Raw genomic sequence first — 17,266 nt, forward strand, 5'->3', positions numbered from 1 at the left:
ATCTAAAAATACTGCATGAATTATTTCATTGGAAATGTTTAAAATTACAATGCATCTGTGAAATTGACATAACTTAAGCAGCCGACGCAATCGCGAGATCAGAGAATGTATTCCTACGCTTTACGCGGCCCGGGCCTATTTTTTAAACTTTGTTTACTGCCGTATAAGTGCGCGGGGACATTCGCGGTACGAGGATGTCTCGGGAAATATTCGCCATTGTATACTTTCCTCCCGAAGGGAGGTTTCTTATATTACTTTTAGTAGTATTAACCTATAATGAATATTATACATTTCATCCTCCACTACTGTTTCTTAATAAATTTCATTTAGAATTCTTTTGAAAATTTAGTTATGGTCAGTGGTTTTGAATATTTATTGCGATCACGTGCTAAGGGTTTGCTGGTAAAGTCACACTGATCACATTAGAAGGGTTTTTCCCAACTGTGAACGCATTGACGAGTCTGATAAAACTACTCTTTCAGCTCATCTAAAATCACAATGATCACATACCATGAATTCGTTGATGTGTGATCAATAAGGACTTCCACGCGCTAACATAGGTCACTATTCACATTTGAATGGTTTATTATGGTTTTTCACCACTGTGAATGCGTTGAAGATTGATCAAATGAGCCCTATGCGTGCATGCATAGCCACACCGATCACATTTGAAGGGTTTTTCACCACTGTGAATGCGTGGACGTTTGATCAATAAGCTCTTCCACGCGATAGCGTATTCACTCTCATCGAATTTGGAGGGGTTTTCACCACCGTGAATGCGTTGATGTATGTTCAAACTACTCCTCTGTGTGGTTGCATATTCACAATGCTCACATTTGAATGGTGTTTCATCACCATGAATGCGTTTATGTCTGATCAAACCATTCTTACGAATACTTGCAAAGTCACACTGATCACATTTGAAGGATTTTTCATCACCGTGTACGCGTTGATGTCTGATCAAACCAATCTTACGAATACTTGCAAAGTCACACTGATCACATTTGAAGGATTTTTCATCATCGTGTATGCGTTCATGTTTGTTCAAATCATACTTCCGAGTACTTGCAAAGTCACAGAGATCACATTTGAAGGGTCTTTCCCCCCTGTGAATGCTTTGATGTATTTCCAAATCATACTTCCGAGTACAAGCAAAGTCACACTGATCGCATTTGAATGGTTTTTCACTACTGCGAATGCGCTGGTGACTGATCTGATGACTGATCAAATGACCACTCTCTGTGGTTACAAATTCACACTGATCACATCTGAAGGGATTTACACCATGGTAAAGACGTTGATGTCTAATGAAACAATGCTTCCACACACTACTAAAGTCACAATGCTCGCATTTGAAGGGTGTTTCAATATGCATCGTGCTTTTATGCGCGATAAGATAATGCTTCCGTGTACAGGCATATTCACACTGATCACATTTGAAGGGTAATTCACCGCTATGAATGCGTTCATGCGCGATCAAATTACTCTCCAGCTTGCTGGCATAATCACACTGATTACATTTGAAGGGTCTTCCTTTTCCCTCAAAGTGAATGAGTTTGTGCTTGATCAAATTACTTTTCTGTGTGCTGGAAAATTCACACTGATCACATTTGAAGATTTGTTCTCTATTATGAATTTTGAAGCGAAGTTCAACAACTCTTTTATCTTCAATATTATGTTTTTCCTTGGGTTTACCTACACAAATCAAAAAATACATTTCATAAAGAAAAAATCATGTTACATCTGGAAAGTAGGCCTGTGCGAGTACCCGGTACCCGAAAACCTAATTTCTTAATACCCGAAATTATTCGAATATTTAAATTTCCCCGCTCATTACCCGTGACAAGGCTTAGGACAATCGGGTATTGGTTTGGCAAAGTTTCTTGAACTTAGAAGAACTTAAGTTTGAGTAAACTTTTCCACAATGCTCAGTATTATTCATTATTTCAATCCTCGCTAATAGCTTAAAGGTGGAATTCATAAACGTCGGACGCAACGCAATTTAGTACAGGCAAAGGCAGGGCGTCGTGCGCAAAAGGCGGAAGTTTGCGCAAGACGCCCTGCCTTTGCCTGTACCAAATTCCGTTGCGTCCGACGTTTATGAATTCCACCTTTAGCGTCTTATTTTTGTACTTTTCGCCATAATGGTATCCAAGTCTTTCATGACACTTATTTTTTTCACATATAAAAGTATTTCATCCCGATAAGTGCCCGATATGATTTTTTGCTACCCGAAAAGCACCCGAATAATGGTAGTTTAGCTAGGCCTACTTATTCGAGTACCCGTTAGAAATCCAGGTACCCGACCCGATACCGGATTGGAAGTTTTTCCAACTACCCGTACCCGACCCGAAACCCAAAAATCACTACCCGCACAGGCCTACTGGAAAGCGCGATGATTCTATGAGATGTGGACGGAGCTCGAATCACACCCCATAATTAGTCACGACCCTTCTAAAGTATCCGCCCACTTTTCACACACAGTGGGGACTAGGAGTGAAAGATTCTCAGAATCGCATCTATTTTTTCTTAGTAATATCAGGTATAGATAGACTTTTTTAAGACGGAATGGGTAACAGGGTTATTCGGGTGCGCGTCCTAGTCCACGACCCCCTTACCCGTGACGGAGGGGTATGAAAGAAGAGGCGGGTCTTATTTTTGTTATGGCGTTGTATGTATATCCGGGTCAAATAAACGACGTCTGCCCCTTCGTCTGCCAAGTTGGAATGGGCTCGGATTGTAATTTTTGAAATAACATTGTTTAAAAATGGAAGTTACACAAGACATAGGGCTTGCAACTGAAAAAAACGGGGAAGACCCAAGAAAATTAAAAGTGAGTTAGAATTGAGTAAAAGTCTTCATAGATATTACAGCACGAACAGGTTTTAACCAAACACTAAGCTCACAAAACTCCTGACCATTCACTAAGCCTTGGTTAACTTCATCAAATTCGTTTACAAAATCATGAGGATAGTAGACATACTTGGCTTAAGAAAGAATTAGCGAACACTTTTCACCGTTACAGATGTACTCCAAATCCAAAACACCGGCACCAAATCTACCTTCTTAATTGCTATTAAAAACAATTCCCGAATAATTACCGGACCCTCGCATTTAGACGGCTCCATTTTGAACCCCTGTGAAGACGCTTATCTGTAAAACCATAGCCCACTCGATCCGCGCTCTATAGCTATAGCGCGAGCAGCTTGCGTCGTGACGCGCGTGATCGAGCGGGCTATGGTACAACGCAAGAGGGGTCGTAGTCATGGCGACAGAGGTAAACAGGAATTACGTATTTTTGGCCCTCCCCGTCAGCAACGTCACCAATACGTAAAGATAATTTAATTTTTTGGTTACGTGTTGAAGGAAGGGACTATATACTCGTCTATGAGTCGGACTGAAGTAAAGGCCAAACATTGTTTATTCCGTCTTAAAAAAGTCTATCTATCCCTGGTAATATTCATGCGTTATTTACAAATTAACATTAAAAATTCGGAATTCTGCAAGCACACTTATATTTGGACCTAGGGGCGAGTTTTTGGGCTAAAGTTGAGGCGAATTTACACTTCCCAACATTTAACTCAAATATTTCACAGAAACAAGTATTTGAGTGGCAAATCGTTTGCTTAGATAACTAATACTGCCTAATCTTTTCCCAAAATCGAACATACGTAACTTCGCTGTAAGTAAAGCCTACATTTGTTTCACTTATCATATAAAAATTCTAATCTGATCATAAACGATAATAATTGGGGCGTTCAAGCTCTGGCTTTATTGCTTTTGCCATTATAATATTTTAAAGCCTTTCTCTGTGCCATCTTAGCTCAATCAGGTTATCATAAGTTATTTCCCAGCATGCTCTGTCGATCCTCAAAAGACTGTTGGGAAATTTGAACTAGTTGCTATTTGGGCCGATGTCTTGATCTTTGTGATTGGCATCAGCAGTAGAGTTCAGAAATAAAATCACATTCACTACTTTCGCCAACAGGGGTCGAATGAATTTCATTCTTGTATGTTAAGCCAACAAATTATGCAAAGCATTTCATTACATATAAATTACGTATAATGCACATTCTTTAAGGGTTCCACAATGTGTTTGCCCAACTTCATACCATCACCACTGACTAATAAGGCTTTCAGAAATTGCCGTAAAACTCGTCGGGTCTTTAGTTGTAGTTTATCCGTGGGGGTTCAAATTATTGTGAACACAGCAAGTGACTTGGGGAGTCTTACAATATTCCTACTAAAATAAAAATTTACACACCAGGCTGGTTGTGGTTCTGGTCCTCAGTAGGGACTCCTTCCGAGCTATACAATTAAAATTATGATAAAATAAAACAATAAAATACACCTTTTTTTCACTTGCAAACCTTTCATTTTGAGGTTGAGGTTGTTGCTGTTCCGCAACTGGTAGGGATAATGCTTGGCTTTCTGGTGGTTCTGAATCATTATCAACTGGTTCAACTTTTGGCTCCGAATCATAATCAACTGGTTCAACTTTCACTGATACATTGTTAACCTTTTCAATTTCTCCATTTCCCCCCTAATTTTTTGAAACAATTAACAATGATTAATGAATATTGCTAATATCATCAAATTGCGTGTTCATCAAATGAACAATGTCGCGTACCTTGAGATCTTTGACTTTGTTTTTCAATTCTTCTCTGACCTTATTGAGCCTGTCAATTTTATCTCGTTGTTCATTAATAGTTAATTCATTTTCCATTCTCTCTTTCCTCACGTTTGAAATAAAAACGTCAAACTTAAAAATTGAATTAAGATTCCATTACAAAAGCTGATTTCCATGGGACATTAAGGACAAACAAGAGAGAGGGGAAACCAATGTCGTTTAAAGAACATTGATAAACCTCATTTTCAATGATGCTTAAAACAAGGGAGCTTTATCCTCTAAACTTCTAACCAATGAGAGTGAAATTTTTCGTTGGCAGGACATTTACAAAAGTTCAATGTTCATCAGCCATTTAATGGGGGTAGACAATGTTATTTTGAATCTCATAAAACCTTCATAGGGGACAGGAAAACTGGGCGCTTTCGCTCAAGCATGTTTTATGTTAGATTTCCTTGTAATGTTTTTTCTATGGGAACTATATTTGGGAAGTTTTCTCGATTTGTCAAATAGTACCTTGTTCCTCAGTTTCTTCATTTTATCATCTTTGCTTAAGAAACAATCATTCTCATCCATTTCCTAGAACAAACAGCAGTTTTTATTAATTTCACGCGGTAGAACAATATTTGCTCAAATACCTCTCCGAGAACAACTCTTTGAGAATCGACCAAATTCATATAGGCGTTGCGTAAAGACAGTTTGTGTCGACACATTTCTTTCCTAAAATTAAACATTGAAACATGAAACATTTTTTGAAAAACAAGCTAAGGAATGGAGAAAAATGTTGATATTTTAAACTAATAAGAGTTCACAGTGCCGCCAGACAAACAAAGGTTTGATTAGTGGAAGAGCATTGTTACAAATTCCGACTGAATTAATACATGTTAAAACTAATCAGATCTCCTGATTAGTGTCTAATATTAAATTTTAATAAAATATTTTTTTTATATTTAACACTCATAAAATGTCGTTGAACTGTGATTAATGAGGCAATGTACATCACGACGCGATTAGTGAGGGAATGTACATCACGACGCGATTAGTGAGGGAATGTCCATCACGACGTGATTAGTGAGGGAATGAACGTCACGACGTGATTAGTGAGGGAATGAACGTCACGACGTGATTAGTGAGGGAATGTACCTCACGACGCGATTAGTGAGGGAATGTACCTCACGACGTGATTAGTGAGGGAATGTACCTCACGACGTGATTAGTGAGGGAATGTACCTCACGACGTGATTAGTGAGGGAATGTACATCACGACGTGATTAGTGAGGGAATGTACATCACGACGTGATTAGTGAGGGAATGTACATCACGACGTGATTAGTGAGGGAATGTACATCACGACGTGATTAGTGAGGGAATGTACATCACGACGTGATTAGTGAGGGAATGTACATCACGACGTGATTAGTGAGGGAATGTACATCACGACGTGATTAGTGAGGGAATGTACATCACGACGTGATTAGCGAGGGAATGTACATCACGACGTGATTAGCGAGGGAATGTACATCACGACGTGATTAGTGAGGGAATGTACATCACGACGTGATTAGTGAGGGAATGTACATCACTACGTGATTAGTGAGGGAATGTACATCACGACGTGATTAGCGAGGGAATGTACATCACGACGTGATTAGCGAGGGAATGTACATCACGACGTGATTAGCGAGGGAATGTACATCACGACGTGATTAGTGAGGGAATGTACATCACGACGTGATTAGTGAGGGAATGTACATCACGACGTGATTAGTGAGGGAATGTACATCACGACGTGATTAGTGAGGGAATGTACATCACGACGTGATTAGTGAGGGAATGTACATCACTACGTGATTAGTGAGGGAATGTACATCACGACGTGATTAGCGAGGGAATGTACATCACGACGTGATTAGCGAGGGAATGTACATCACGACGTGATTAGCGAGGGAATGTACATCACGACGTGATTAGTGAGGGAATGTACATCACGACCTGATTAGTGAGGGAATGTACATCACGACGTGATTAGTGAGGGAATGTACATCACGACGGGATTAGTGAGGGAATGTACATCACGACGGGATTAGTGAGGGAATGTACATCACGACGTGATTAGTGAGGGAATGTACATCACGACGGGATTAGTGAGGGAATGTACATCACGACGTGATTAGCGAGGGAATGTACATCACGACGTGATTAGTGAGGGAATGTACATCACGACGTGATTAGCGAGGGAATGTACATCACGACGTGATTAGTGAGGGAATGTACATCACGACGTGATTAGTGAGGGAATGTACATCACGACGTGATTAGTGAGGGAATGTACATCACGACGTGATTAGTGAGGGAATGTACATCACTACGTGATTAGTGAGGGAATGTACATCACGACGTGATTAGCGAGGGAATGTACATCACGACGTGATTAGCGAGGGAATGTACATCACGACGTGATTAGCGAGGGAATGTACATCACGACGTGATTAGTGAGGGAATGTACATCACGACGTGATTAGTGAGGGAATGTACATCACGACGTGATTAGTGAGGGAATGTACATCACGACGTGATTAGTGAGGGAATGTACATCACGACGTGATTAGTGAGGGAATGTACATCACGACGTGATTAGTGAGGGAATGTACATCACGACCTGATTAGTGAGGGAATGTACATCACGACGTGATTAGTGAGGGAATGTACATCACGACGGGATTAGTGAGGGAATGTACATCACGACGGGATTAGTGAGGGAATGTACATCACGACGGGATTAGTGAGGGAATGTACATCACGACGGGATTAGTGAGGGAATGTACATCACGACGTGATTAGCGAGGGAATGTACATCACGACGTGATTAGTGAGGGAATGTACATCACGACGTGATTAGCGAGGGAATGTACATCACGACGTGATTAGCGAGGGAATGTACATCACGACGTGATTAGCGAGGGAATGTACATCACGACGTGATTAGCGAGGGAATGTACATCACGACGTGATTAGCGAGGGAATGTACATCACGACGCGATTAGTGAGGGAATGTACATCACGACGCGATTAGTGAGGGAATGTACATCACGACGCGATTATTGAGGGAATGTACATCACGACGCGATTATTGAGGGAATGTACATCACGACGCGATTAGTGAGGGAATGTACATCACGACGTGATTAGCGAGGGAATGTACATCACGACGGGACTAGTGAGGGAATGTACATCACGACGTGATTAGCGAGGGAATGTACATCACGACGGGATTAGTGAGGGAATGTACATCACGACGTGATTAGCGAGGGAATGTACATCACGACGGGATTAGTGAGGGAATGTACATCACGACGTGATTAGTGAGGGAATGTACATCACGACGTGATTAGTGAGGGAATGTACATCACGACGTGATTAGTGAGGGAATGTACATCACGACGTGATTAGTGAGGGAATGTACATCACGACGTGATTAGTGAGGGAATGTACATCACGACGGGATTAGTGAGGGAATGTACATCACGACGGGATTAGTGAGGGAATGTACATCACGACGTGATTAGTGAGGGAATGTACATCACGACGGGATTAGTGAGGGAATGTACATCACGACGTGATTAGTGAGGGAATGTACATCACGACGTGATTAGTGAGGGAATGTACATCACGACGTGATTAGTGAGGGAATGTACATCACTACGTGATTAGTGAGGGAATGTACATCACGACGTGATTAGCGAGGGAATGTACATCACGACGTGATTAGCGAGGGAATGTACATCACGACGTGATTAGCGAGGGAATGTACATCACGACGTGATTAGTGAGGGAATGTACATCACGACGTGATTAGTGAGGGAATGTACATCACGACGTGATTAGTGAGGGAATGTACATCACGACGTGATTAGTGAGGGAATGTACATCACGACGTGATTAGTGAGGGAATGTACATCACGACGTGATTAGTGAGGGAATGTACATCACGACCTGATTAGTGAGGGAATGTACATCACGACGTGATTAGTGAGGGAATGTACATCACGACGGGATTAGTGAGGGAATGTACATCACGACGGGATTAGTGAGGGAATGTACATCACGACGGGATTAGTGAGGGAATGTACATCACGACGTGATTAGTGAGGGAATGTACATCACGACGTGATTAGTGAGGGAATGTACATCACGACGTGATTAGCGAGGGAATGTACATCACGACGTGATTAGTGAGGGAATGTACATCACGACGTGATTAGCGAGGGAATGTACATCACGACGTGATTAGCGAGGGAATGTACATCACGACGTGATTAGTGAGGGAATGTACATCACGACCTGATTAGTGAGGGAATGTACATCACGACGTGATTAGTGAGGGAATGTACATCACGACGGGATTAGTGAGGGAATGTACATCACGACGGGATTAGTGAGGGAATGTACATCACGACGTGATTAGTGAGGGAATGTACATCACGACGGGATTAGTGAGGGAATGTACATCACGACGTGATTAGCGAGGGAATGTACATCACGACGTGATTAGTGAGGGAATGTACATCACGACGTGATTAGCGAGGGAATGTACATCACGACGTGATTAGTGAGGGAATGTACATCACGACGTGATTAGTGAGGGAATGTACATCACGACGTGATTAGTGAGGGAATGTACATCACGACGTGATTAGTGAGGGAATGTACATCACTACGTGATTAGTGAGGGAATGTACATCACGACGTGATTAGCGAGGGAATGTACATCACGACGTGATTAGCGAGGGAATGTACATCACGACGTGATTAGCGAGGGAATGTACATCACGACGTGATTAGTGAGGGAATGTACATCACGACGTGATTAGTGAGGGAATGTACATCACGACGTGATTAGTGAGGGAATGTACATCACGACGTGATTAGTGAGGGAATGTACATCACGACGTGATTAGTGAGGGAATGTACATCACGACGTGATTAGTGAGGGAATGTACATCACGACCTGATTAGTGAGGGAATGTACATCACGACGTGATTAGTGAGGGAATGTACATCATGACGGGATTAGTGAGGGAATGTACATCACGACGGGATTAGTGAGGGAATGTACATCACGACGGGATTAGTGAGGGAATGTACATCACGACGGGATTAGTGAGGGAATGTACATCACGACGTGATTAGCGAGGGAATGTACATCACGACGTGATTAGTGAGGGAATGTACATCACGACGTGATTAGCGAGGGAATGTACATCACGACGTGATTAGCGAGGGAATGTACATCACGACGTGATTAGCGAGGGAATGTACATCACGACGTGATTAGCGAGGGAATGTACATCACGACGTGATTAGTGAGGGAATGTACATCACGACGTGATTAGTGAGGGAATGTACATCACGACGTGATTAGTGAGGGAATGTACATCACGACGTGATTAGTGAGGGAATGTACATCACGACGTGATTAGTGAGGGAATGTACATCACGACGTGATTAGTGAGGGAATGTACATCACGACCTGATTAGTGAGGGAATGTACATCACGACGTGATTAGTGAGGGAATGTACATCACGACGGGATTAGTGAGGGAATGTACATCACGACGGGATTAGTGAGGGAATGTACATCACGACGGGATTAGTGAGGGAATGTACATCACGACGGGATTAGTGAGGGAATGTACATCACGACGTGATTAGCGAGGGAATGTACATCACGACGTGATTAGTGAGGGAATGTACATCACGACGTGATTAGCGAGGGAATGTACATCACGACGTGATTAGCGAGGGAATGTACATCACGACGTGATTAGCGAGGGAATGTACATCACGACGTGATTAGCGAGGGAATGTACATCACGACGTGATTAGCGAGGGAATGTACATCACGACGCGATTAGTGAGGGAATGTACATCACGACGCGATTAGTGAGGGAATGTACATCACGACGCGATTATTGAGGGAATGTACATCACGACGCGATTATTGAGGGAATGTACATCACGACGCGATTAGTGAGGGAATGTACATCACGACGTGATTAGCGAGGGAATGTACATCACGACGGGACTAGTGAGGGAATGTACATCACGACGTGATTAGCGAGGGAATGTACATCACGACGGGATTAGTGAGGGAATGTACATCACGACGTGATTAGCGAGGGAATGTACATCACGACGGGATTAGTGAGGGAATGTACATCACGACGTGATTAGTGAGGGAATGTACATCACGACGTGATTAGTGAGGGAATGTACATCACGACGTGATTAGTGAGGGAATGTACATCACGACGTGATTAGTGAGGGAATGTACATCACGACGTGATTAGTGAGGGAATGTACATCACGACGGGATTAGTGAGGGAATGTACATCACGACGGGATTAGTGAGGGAATGTACATCACGACGTGATTAGTGAGGGAATGTACATCACGACGGGATTAGTGAGGGAATGTACATCACGACGTGATTAGTGAGGGAATGTACATCACGACGTGATTAGTGAGGGAATGTACATCACGACGTGATTAGTGAGGGAATGTACATCACTACGTGATTAGTGAGGGAATGTACATCACGACGTGATTAGCGAGGGAATGTACATCACGACGTGATTAGCGAGGGAATGTACATCACGACGTGATTAGCGAGGGAATGTACATCACGACGTGATTAGTGAGGGAATGTACATCACGACGTGATTAGTGAGGGAATGTACATCACGACGTGATTAGTGAGGGAATGTACATCACGACGTGATTAGTGAGGGAATGTACATCACGACGTGATTAGTGAGGGAATGTACATCACGACGTGATTAGTGAGGGAATGTACATCACGACCTGATTAGTGAGGGAATGTACATCACGACGTGATTAGTGAGGGAATGTACATCACGACGGGATTAGTGAGGGAATGTACATCACGACGGGATTAGTGAGGGAATGTACATCACGACGGGATTAGTGAGGGAATGTACATCACGACGTGATTAGTGAGGGAATGTACATCACGACGTGATTAGTGAGGGAATGTACATCACGACGTGATTAGCGAGGGAATGTACATCACGACGTGATTAGTGAGGGAATGTACATCACGACGTGATTAGCGAGGGAATGTACATCACGACGTGATTAGCGAGGGAATGTACATCACGACGTGATTAGTGAGGGAATGTACATCACGACCTGATTAGTGAGGGAATGTACATCACGACGTGATTAGTGAGGGAATGTACATCACGACGGGATTAGTGAGGGAATGTACATCACGACGGGATTAGTGAGGGAATGTACATCACGACGTGATTAGTGAGGGAATGTACATCACGACGGGATTAGTGAGGGAATGTACATCACGACGTGATTAGCGAGGGAATGTACATCACGACGTGATTAGTGAGGGAATGTACATCACGACGTGATTAGCGAGGGAATGTACATCACGACGTGATTAGTGAGGGAATGTACATCACGACGTGATTAGTGAGGGAATGTACATCACGACGTGATTAGTGAGGGAATGTACATCACGACGTGATTAGTGAGGGAATGTACATCACTACGTGATTAGTGAGGGAATGTACATCACGACGTGATTAGCGAGGGAATGTACATCACGACGTGATTAGCGAGGGAATGTACATCACGACGTGATTAGCGAGGGAATGTACATCACGACGTGATTAGTGAGGGAATGTACATCACGACGTGATTAGTGAGGGAATGTACATCACGACGTGATTAGTGAGGGAATGTACATCACGACGTGATTAGTGAGGGAATGTACATCACGACGTGATTAGTGAGGGAATGTACATCACGACGTGATTAGTGAGGGAATGTACATCACGACCTGATTAGTGAGGGAATGTACATCACGACGTGATTAGTGAGGGAATGTACATCATGACGGGATTAGTGAGGGAATGTACATCACGACGGGATTAGTGAGGGAATGTACATCACGACGGGATTAGTGAGGGAATGTACATCACGACGGGATTAGTGAGGGAATGTACATCACGACGTGATTAGCGAGGGAATGTACATCACGACGTGATTAGTGAGGGAATGTACATCACGACGTGATTAGCGAGGGAATGTACATCACGACGTGATTAGCGAGGGAATGTACATCACGACGTGATTAGCGAGGGAATGTACATCACGACGTGATTAGCGAGGGAATGTACATCACGACGTGATTAGCGAGGGAATGTACATCACGACGCGATTAGTGAGGGAATGTACATCACGACGCGATTAGTGAGGGAATGTACATCACGACGCGATTATTGAGGGAATGTACATCACGACGCGATTATTGAGGGAATGTACATCACGACGCGATTAGTGAGGGAATGTACATCACGACGTGATTAGCGAGGGAATGTACATCACGACGGGACTAGTGAGGGAATGTACATCACGACGTGATTAGCGAGGGAATGTACATCACGACGGGATTAGTGAGGGAATGTACATCACGACGTGATTAGCGAGGGAATGTACATCACGACGGGATTAGTGAGGGAATGTACATCACGACGTGATTAGTGAGGGAATGTACATCACGACGTGATTAGTGAGGGAATGTACATCACGACGTGATTAGTGAGGGAATGTACATCACGACGTGATTAGTGAGGGAATGTACATCACGACGTGATTAGTGAGGGAATGTACATCACGACGGGATTAGTGAGGGAATGTACATCACGACGGGATTAGTGAGGGAATGTACATCACGACGTGATTAGTGAGGGAATGTACATCACGACGGGATTAGTGAGGGAATGTACATCACGACGTGATTAGTGAGGGAATGTACATCACGACGTGATTAGTGAGGGAATGTACATCACGACGTGATTAGTGAGGGAATGTACATCACTACGTGATTAGTGAGGGAATGTACATCACGACGTGATTAGCGAGGGAATGTACATCACGACGTGATTAGCGAGGGAATGTACATCACGACGTGATTAGCGAGGGAATGTACATCACGACGTGATTAGTGAGGGAATGTACATCACGACGTGATTAGTGAGGGAATGTACATCACGACGTGATTAGTGAGGGAATGTACATCACGACGTGATTAGTGAGGGAATGTACATCACGACGTGATTAGTGAGGGAATGTACATCACGACGTGATTAGTGAGGGAATGTACATCACGACCTGATTAGTGAGGGAATGTACATCACGACGTGATTAGTGAGGGAATGTACATCACGACGGGATTAGTGAGGGAATGTACATCACGACGGGATTAGTGAGGGAATGTACATCACGACGGGATTAGTGAGGGAATGTACATCACGACGTGATTAGTGAGGGAATGTACATCACGACGTGATTAGTGAGGGAATGTACATCACGACGTGATTAGCGAGGGAATGTACATCACGACGTGATTAGTGAGGGAATGTACATCACGACGTGATTAGCGAGGGAATGTACATCACGACGTGATTAGCGAGGGAATGTACATCACGACGTGATTAGCGAGGGAATGTACATCACGACGTGATTAGCGAGGGAATGTACATCACGACGTGATTAGCGAGGGAATGTACATCACGACGCGATTAGTGAGGGAATGTACATCACGACGCGATTAGTGAGGGAATGTACATCACGACGCGATTATTGAGGGAATGTACATCACGACGCGATTATTGAGGGAATGTACATCACGACGCGATTAGTGAGGGAATGTACATCACGACGTGATTAGCGAGGGAATGTACATCACGACGGGACTAGTGAGGGAATGTACATCACGACGTGATTAGCGAGGGAATGTACATCACGACGGGATTAGTGAGGGAATGTACATCACGACGTGATTAGCGAGGGAATGTACATCACGACGGGATTAGTGAGGGAATGTACATCACGACGTGATTAGTGAGGGAATGTACATCACGACGTGATTAGTGAGGGAATGTACATCACGACGTGATTAGTGAGGGAATGTACATCACGACGTGATTAGTGAGGGAATGTACATCACGACGTGATTAGTGAGGGAATGTACATCACGACGGGATTAGTGAGGGAATGTACATCACGACGTGATTAGCGAGGGAATGTACATCACGACGTGATTAGCGAGGGAATGTACATCACGACGTGATTAGTGAGGGAATGTACATCACGACGGGATTAGTGAGGGAATGTACATCACGACGTGATTAGCGAGGGAATGTACATCACGACGGGATTAGTGAGGGAATGTACATCACGACGTGATTAGTGAGGGAATGTACATCACGACGTGATTAGTGAGGGAATGTACATCACGACGGGATTAGTGAGGGAATGTACATCACGACGTGATTAGCGAGGGAATGTACATCACGACGTGATTAGCGAGGGAATGTACATCACGACGGGATTAGTGAGGGAATGTACATCACGACGTGATTAGCGAGGGAATGTACATCACGACGGGATTAGAGAGGGAATGTACATCACGACGTGATTAGTGAGGGAATGTACATCACGACGTGATTAGTGAGGGAATGTACATCACGACGGGATTAGTGAGGGAATGTACATCACGACGTGATTAGCGAGGGAATGTACATCACGACGTGATTAGTGAGGGAATGTACATCACGACGGGATTAGTGAGGGAATGTACATCACGACGGGATTAGTGAGGGAATGTACATCACGACGGGATTAGTGAGGGAATGTACATCACGACGTGATTAGTGAGGGAATGTACATCACGACGGGATTAGTGAGGGAATGTACATCACGACGTGATTAGCGAGGGAATGTACATCACGACGGGATTAGTGAGGGAATGTACATCACGACGGGATTAGTGAGGGAATGTACATCACGACGTGATTAGCGAGGGAATGTACATCACGACGGGATTAGTGAGGGAATGTACATCACGACGGGATTAGTGAGGGAATGTACATCACGACGTGATTAGCGAGGGAATGTACATCACGACGTGATTAGCGAGGGAATGTACATCACGACGGGATTAGCGAGGGAATGTACATCACGACGGGATTAGTGAGGGAATGTACATCACGACGTGATTAGTGAGGGAATGTACATCACGACGGGATTAGTGAGGGAATGTACATCACGACGTGATTAGCGAGGGAATGTACATCACGACGTGATTAGTGAGGGAATGTACATCACGACGGGATTAGTGAGGGAATGTACATCACGACGGGATTAGTGAGGGAATGTACATCACGACGGGATTAGTGAGGGAATGTACATCACGACGTGATTAGTGAGGGAATGTACATCACGACGGGATTAGTGAGGGAATGTACATCACGACGTGATTAGCGAGGGAATGTACATCACGACGGGATTAGTGAGGGAATGTACATCACGACGGGATTAGTGAGGGAATGTACATCACGACGTGATTAGCGAGGGAATGTACATCACGACGGGATTAGTGAGGGAATGTACATCACGACGGGATTAGTGAGGGAATGTACATCACGACGTGATTAGCGAGGGAATGTACATCACGACGTGATTAGCGAGGGAATGTACATCACGACGGGATTAGCGAGGGAATGTACATCACGACGGGATTAGCGAGGGAATGTACATCACGACGGGATTAGTGAGGGAATGTACATCACGACGTGATTAGCGAGGGAATGTACATCACGACGTGATTAGCGAGGGAATGTACATCACGACGGGATTAGTGAGGGAATGTACATCACGACGTGATTAGCGAGGAAATGTACATCACGACGGGATTAGAGAGGGAATGTACATCACGACGTGATTAGTGAGGGAATGTACATCACGACGTGATTAGTGAGGGAATGTACATCACGACGGGATTAGTGAGGGAATGTACATCACGACGTGATTAGCGAGGGAATGTACATCACGACGTGATTAGTGAGGGAATGTACATCACGACGGGATTAGTGAGGGAATGTACATCACGACGGGATTAGTGAGGGAATGTACATCACGACGGGATTAGTGAGGGAATGTACATCACGACGTGATTAGTGAGGGAATGTACATCACGACGGGATTAGTGAGGGAATGTACATCACGACGTGATTAGCGAGGGAATGTACATCACGACGGGATTAGTGAGGGAATGTACATCACGACGGGATTAGTGAGGGAATGTACATCACGACGTGATTAGCGAGGGAATGTACATCACGACGGGATTAGTGAGGGAATGTACATCACGACGGGATTAGTGAGGGAATGTACATCACGACGTGATTAGCGAGGGAATGTACATCACGACGTGATTAGTGAGGGAATGTACATCACGACGTGATTAGTGAGGGAATGTACATCACGACGTGATTAGTGATGGAATGTACATCACGACGTGATTAGCGAGGGAATGTAAATCACGACGTGATTAGTGAGGGAATGTACATCACGACGTGATTAGTGATGGAATGTAAATCACGACGTGATTAGCGAGGGAATGTAAATCACGACGTGATTAGCGAGGGAATGTACATCACGACGTGATTAGTGAGGGAATGTACATCACGACGTGATTAGTGAGGGAATGTACATCACGACGTGATTAGCGAGGGAATGTACATCACGACGGGA

The 17,266-nt window shown here is 43.9% G+C and overlaps 1 protein-coding gene across 1 annotated transcript; it reads right to left on the reverse strand.

Annotated features, from left to right (window-relative positions):
• Positions 1-274: 274 nt before the first annotated feature.
• LOC149621310 (uncharacterized) lies at positions 275-5,437 on the reverse strand. Its single transcript, XM_089854748.1, has 6 exons — positions 5,266-5,437; positions 5,144-5,206; positions 4,631-4,762; positions 4,371-4,543; positions 4,265-4,308; positions 275-1,695 (listed from the first exon to the last, which is right to left on the reverse strand). The coding sequence occupies exons 1-6, from the start codon at positions 5,374-5,376 to the stop codon at positions 587-589; spliced, it is 1,632 nt and encodes a 543-aa protein (XP_089710874.1). The 5' UTR covers positions 5,377-5,437; the 3' UTR covers positions 275-586.
• Between the last annotated feature and the right edge of the window lie 11,829 nt (positions 5,438-17,266).

Source organism: Phalangium opilio, unplaced genomic scaffold, assembly GCF_054372755.1.
Source record: "Phalangium opilio isolate 3A_F unplaced genomic scaffold, DU_Popi_V2 ptg000209l_1, whole genome shotgun sequence".
Lineage (NCBI taxonomy): Eukaryota > Metazoa > Arthropoda > Arachnida > Opiliones > Phalangiidae > Phalangium > Phalangium opilio.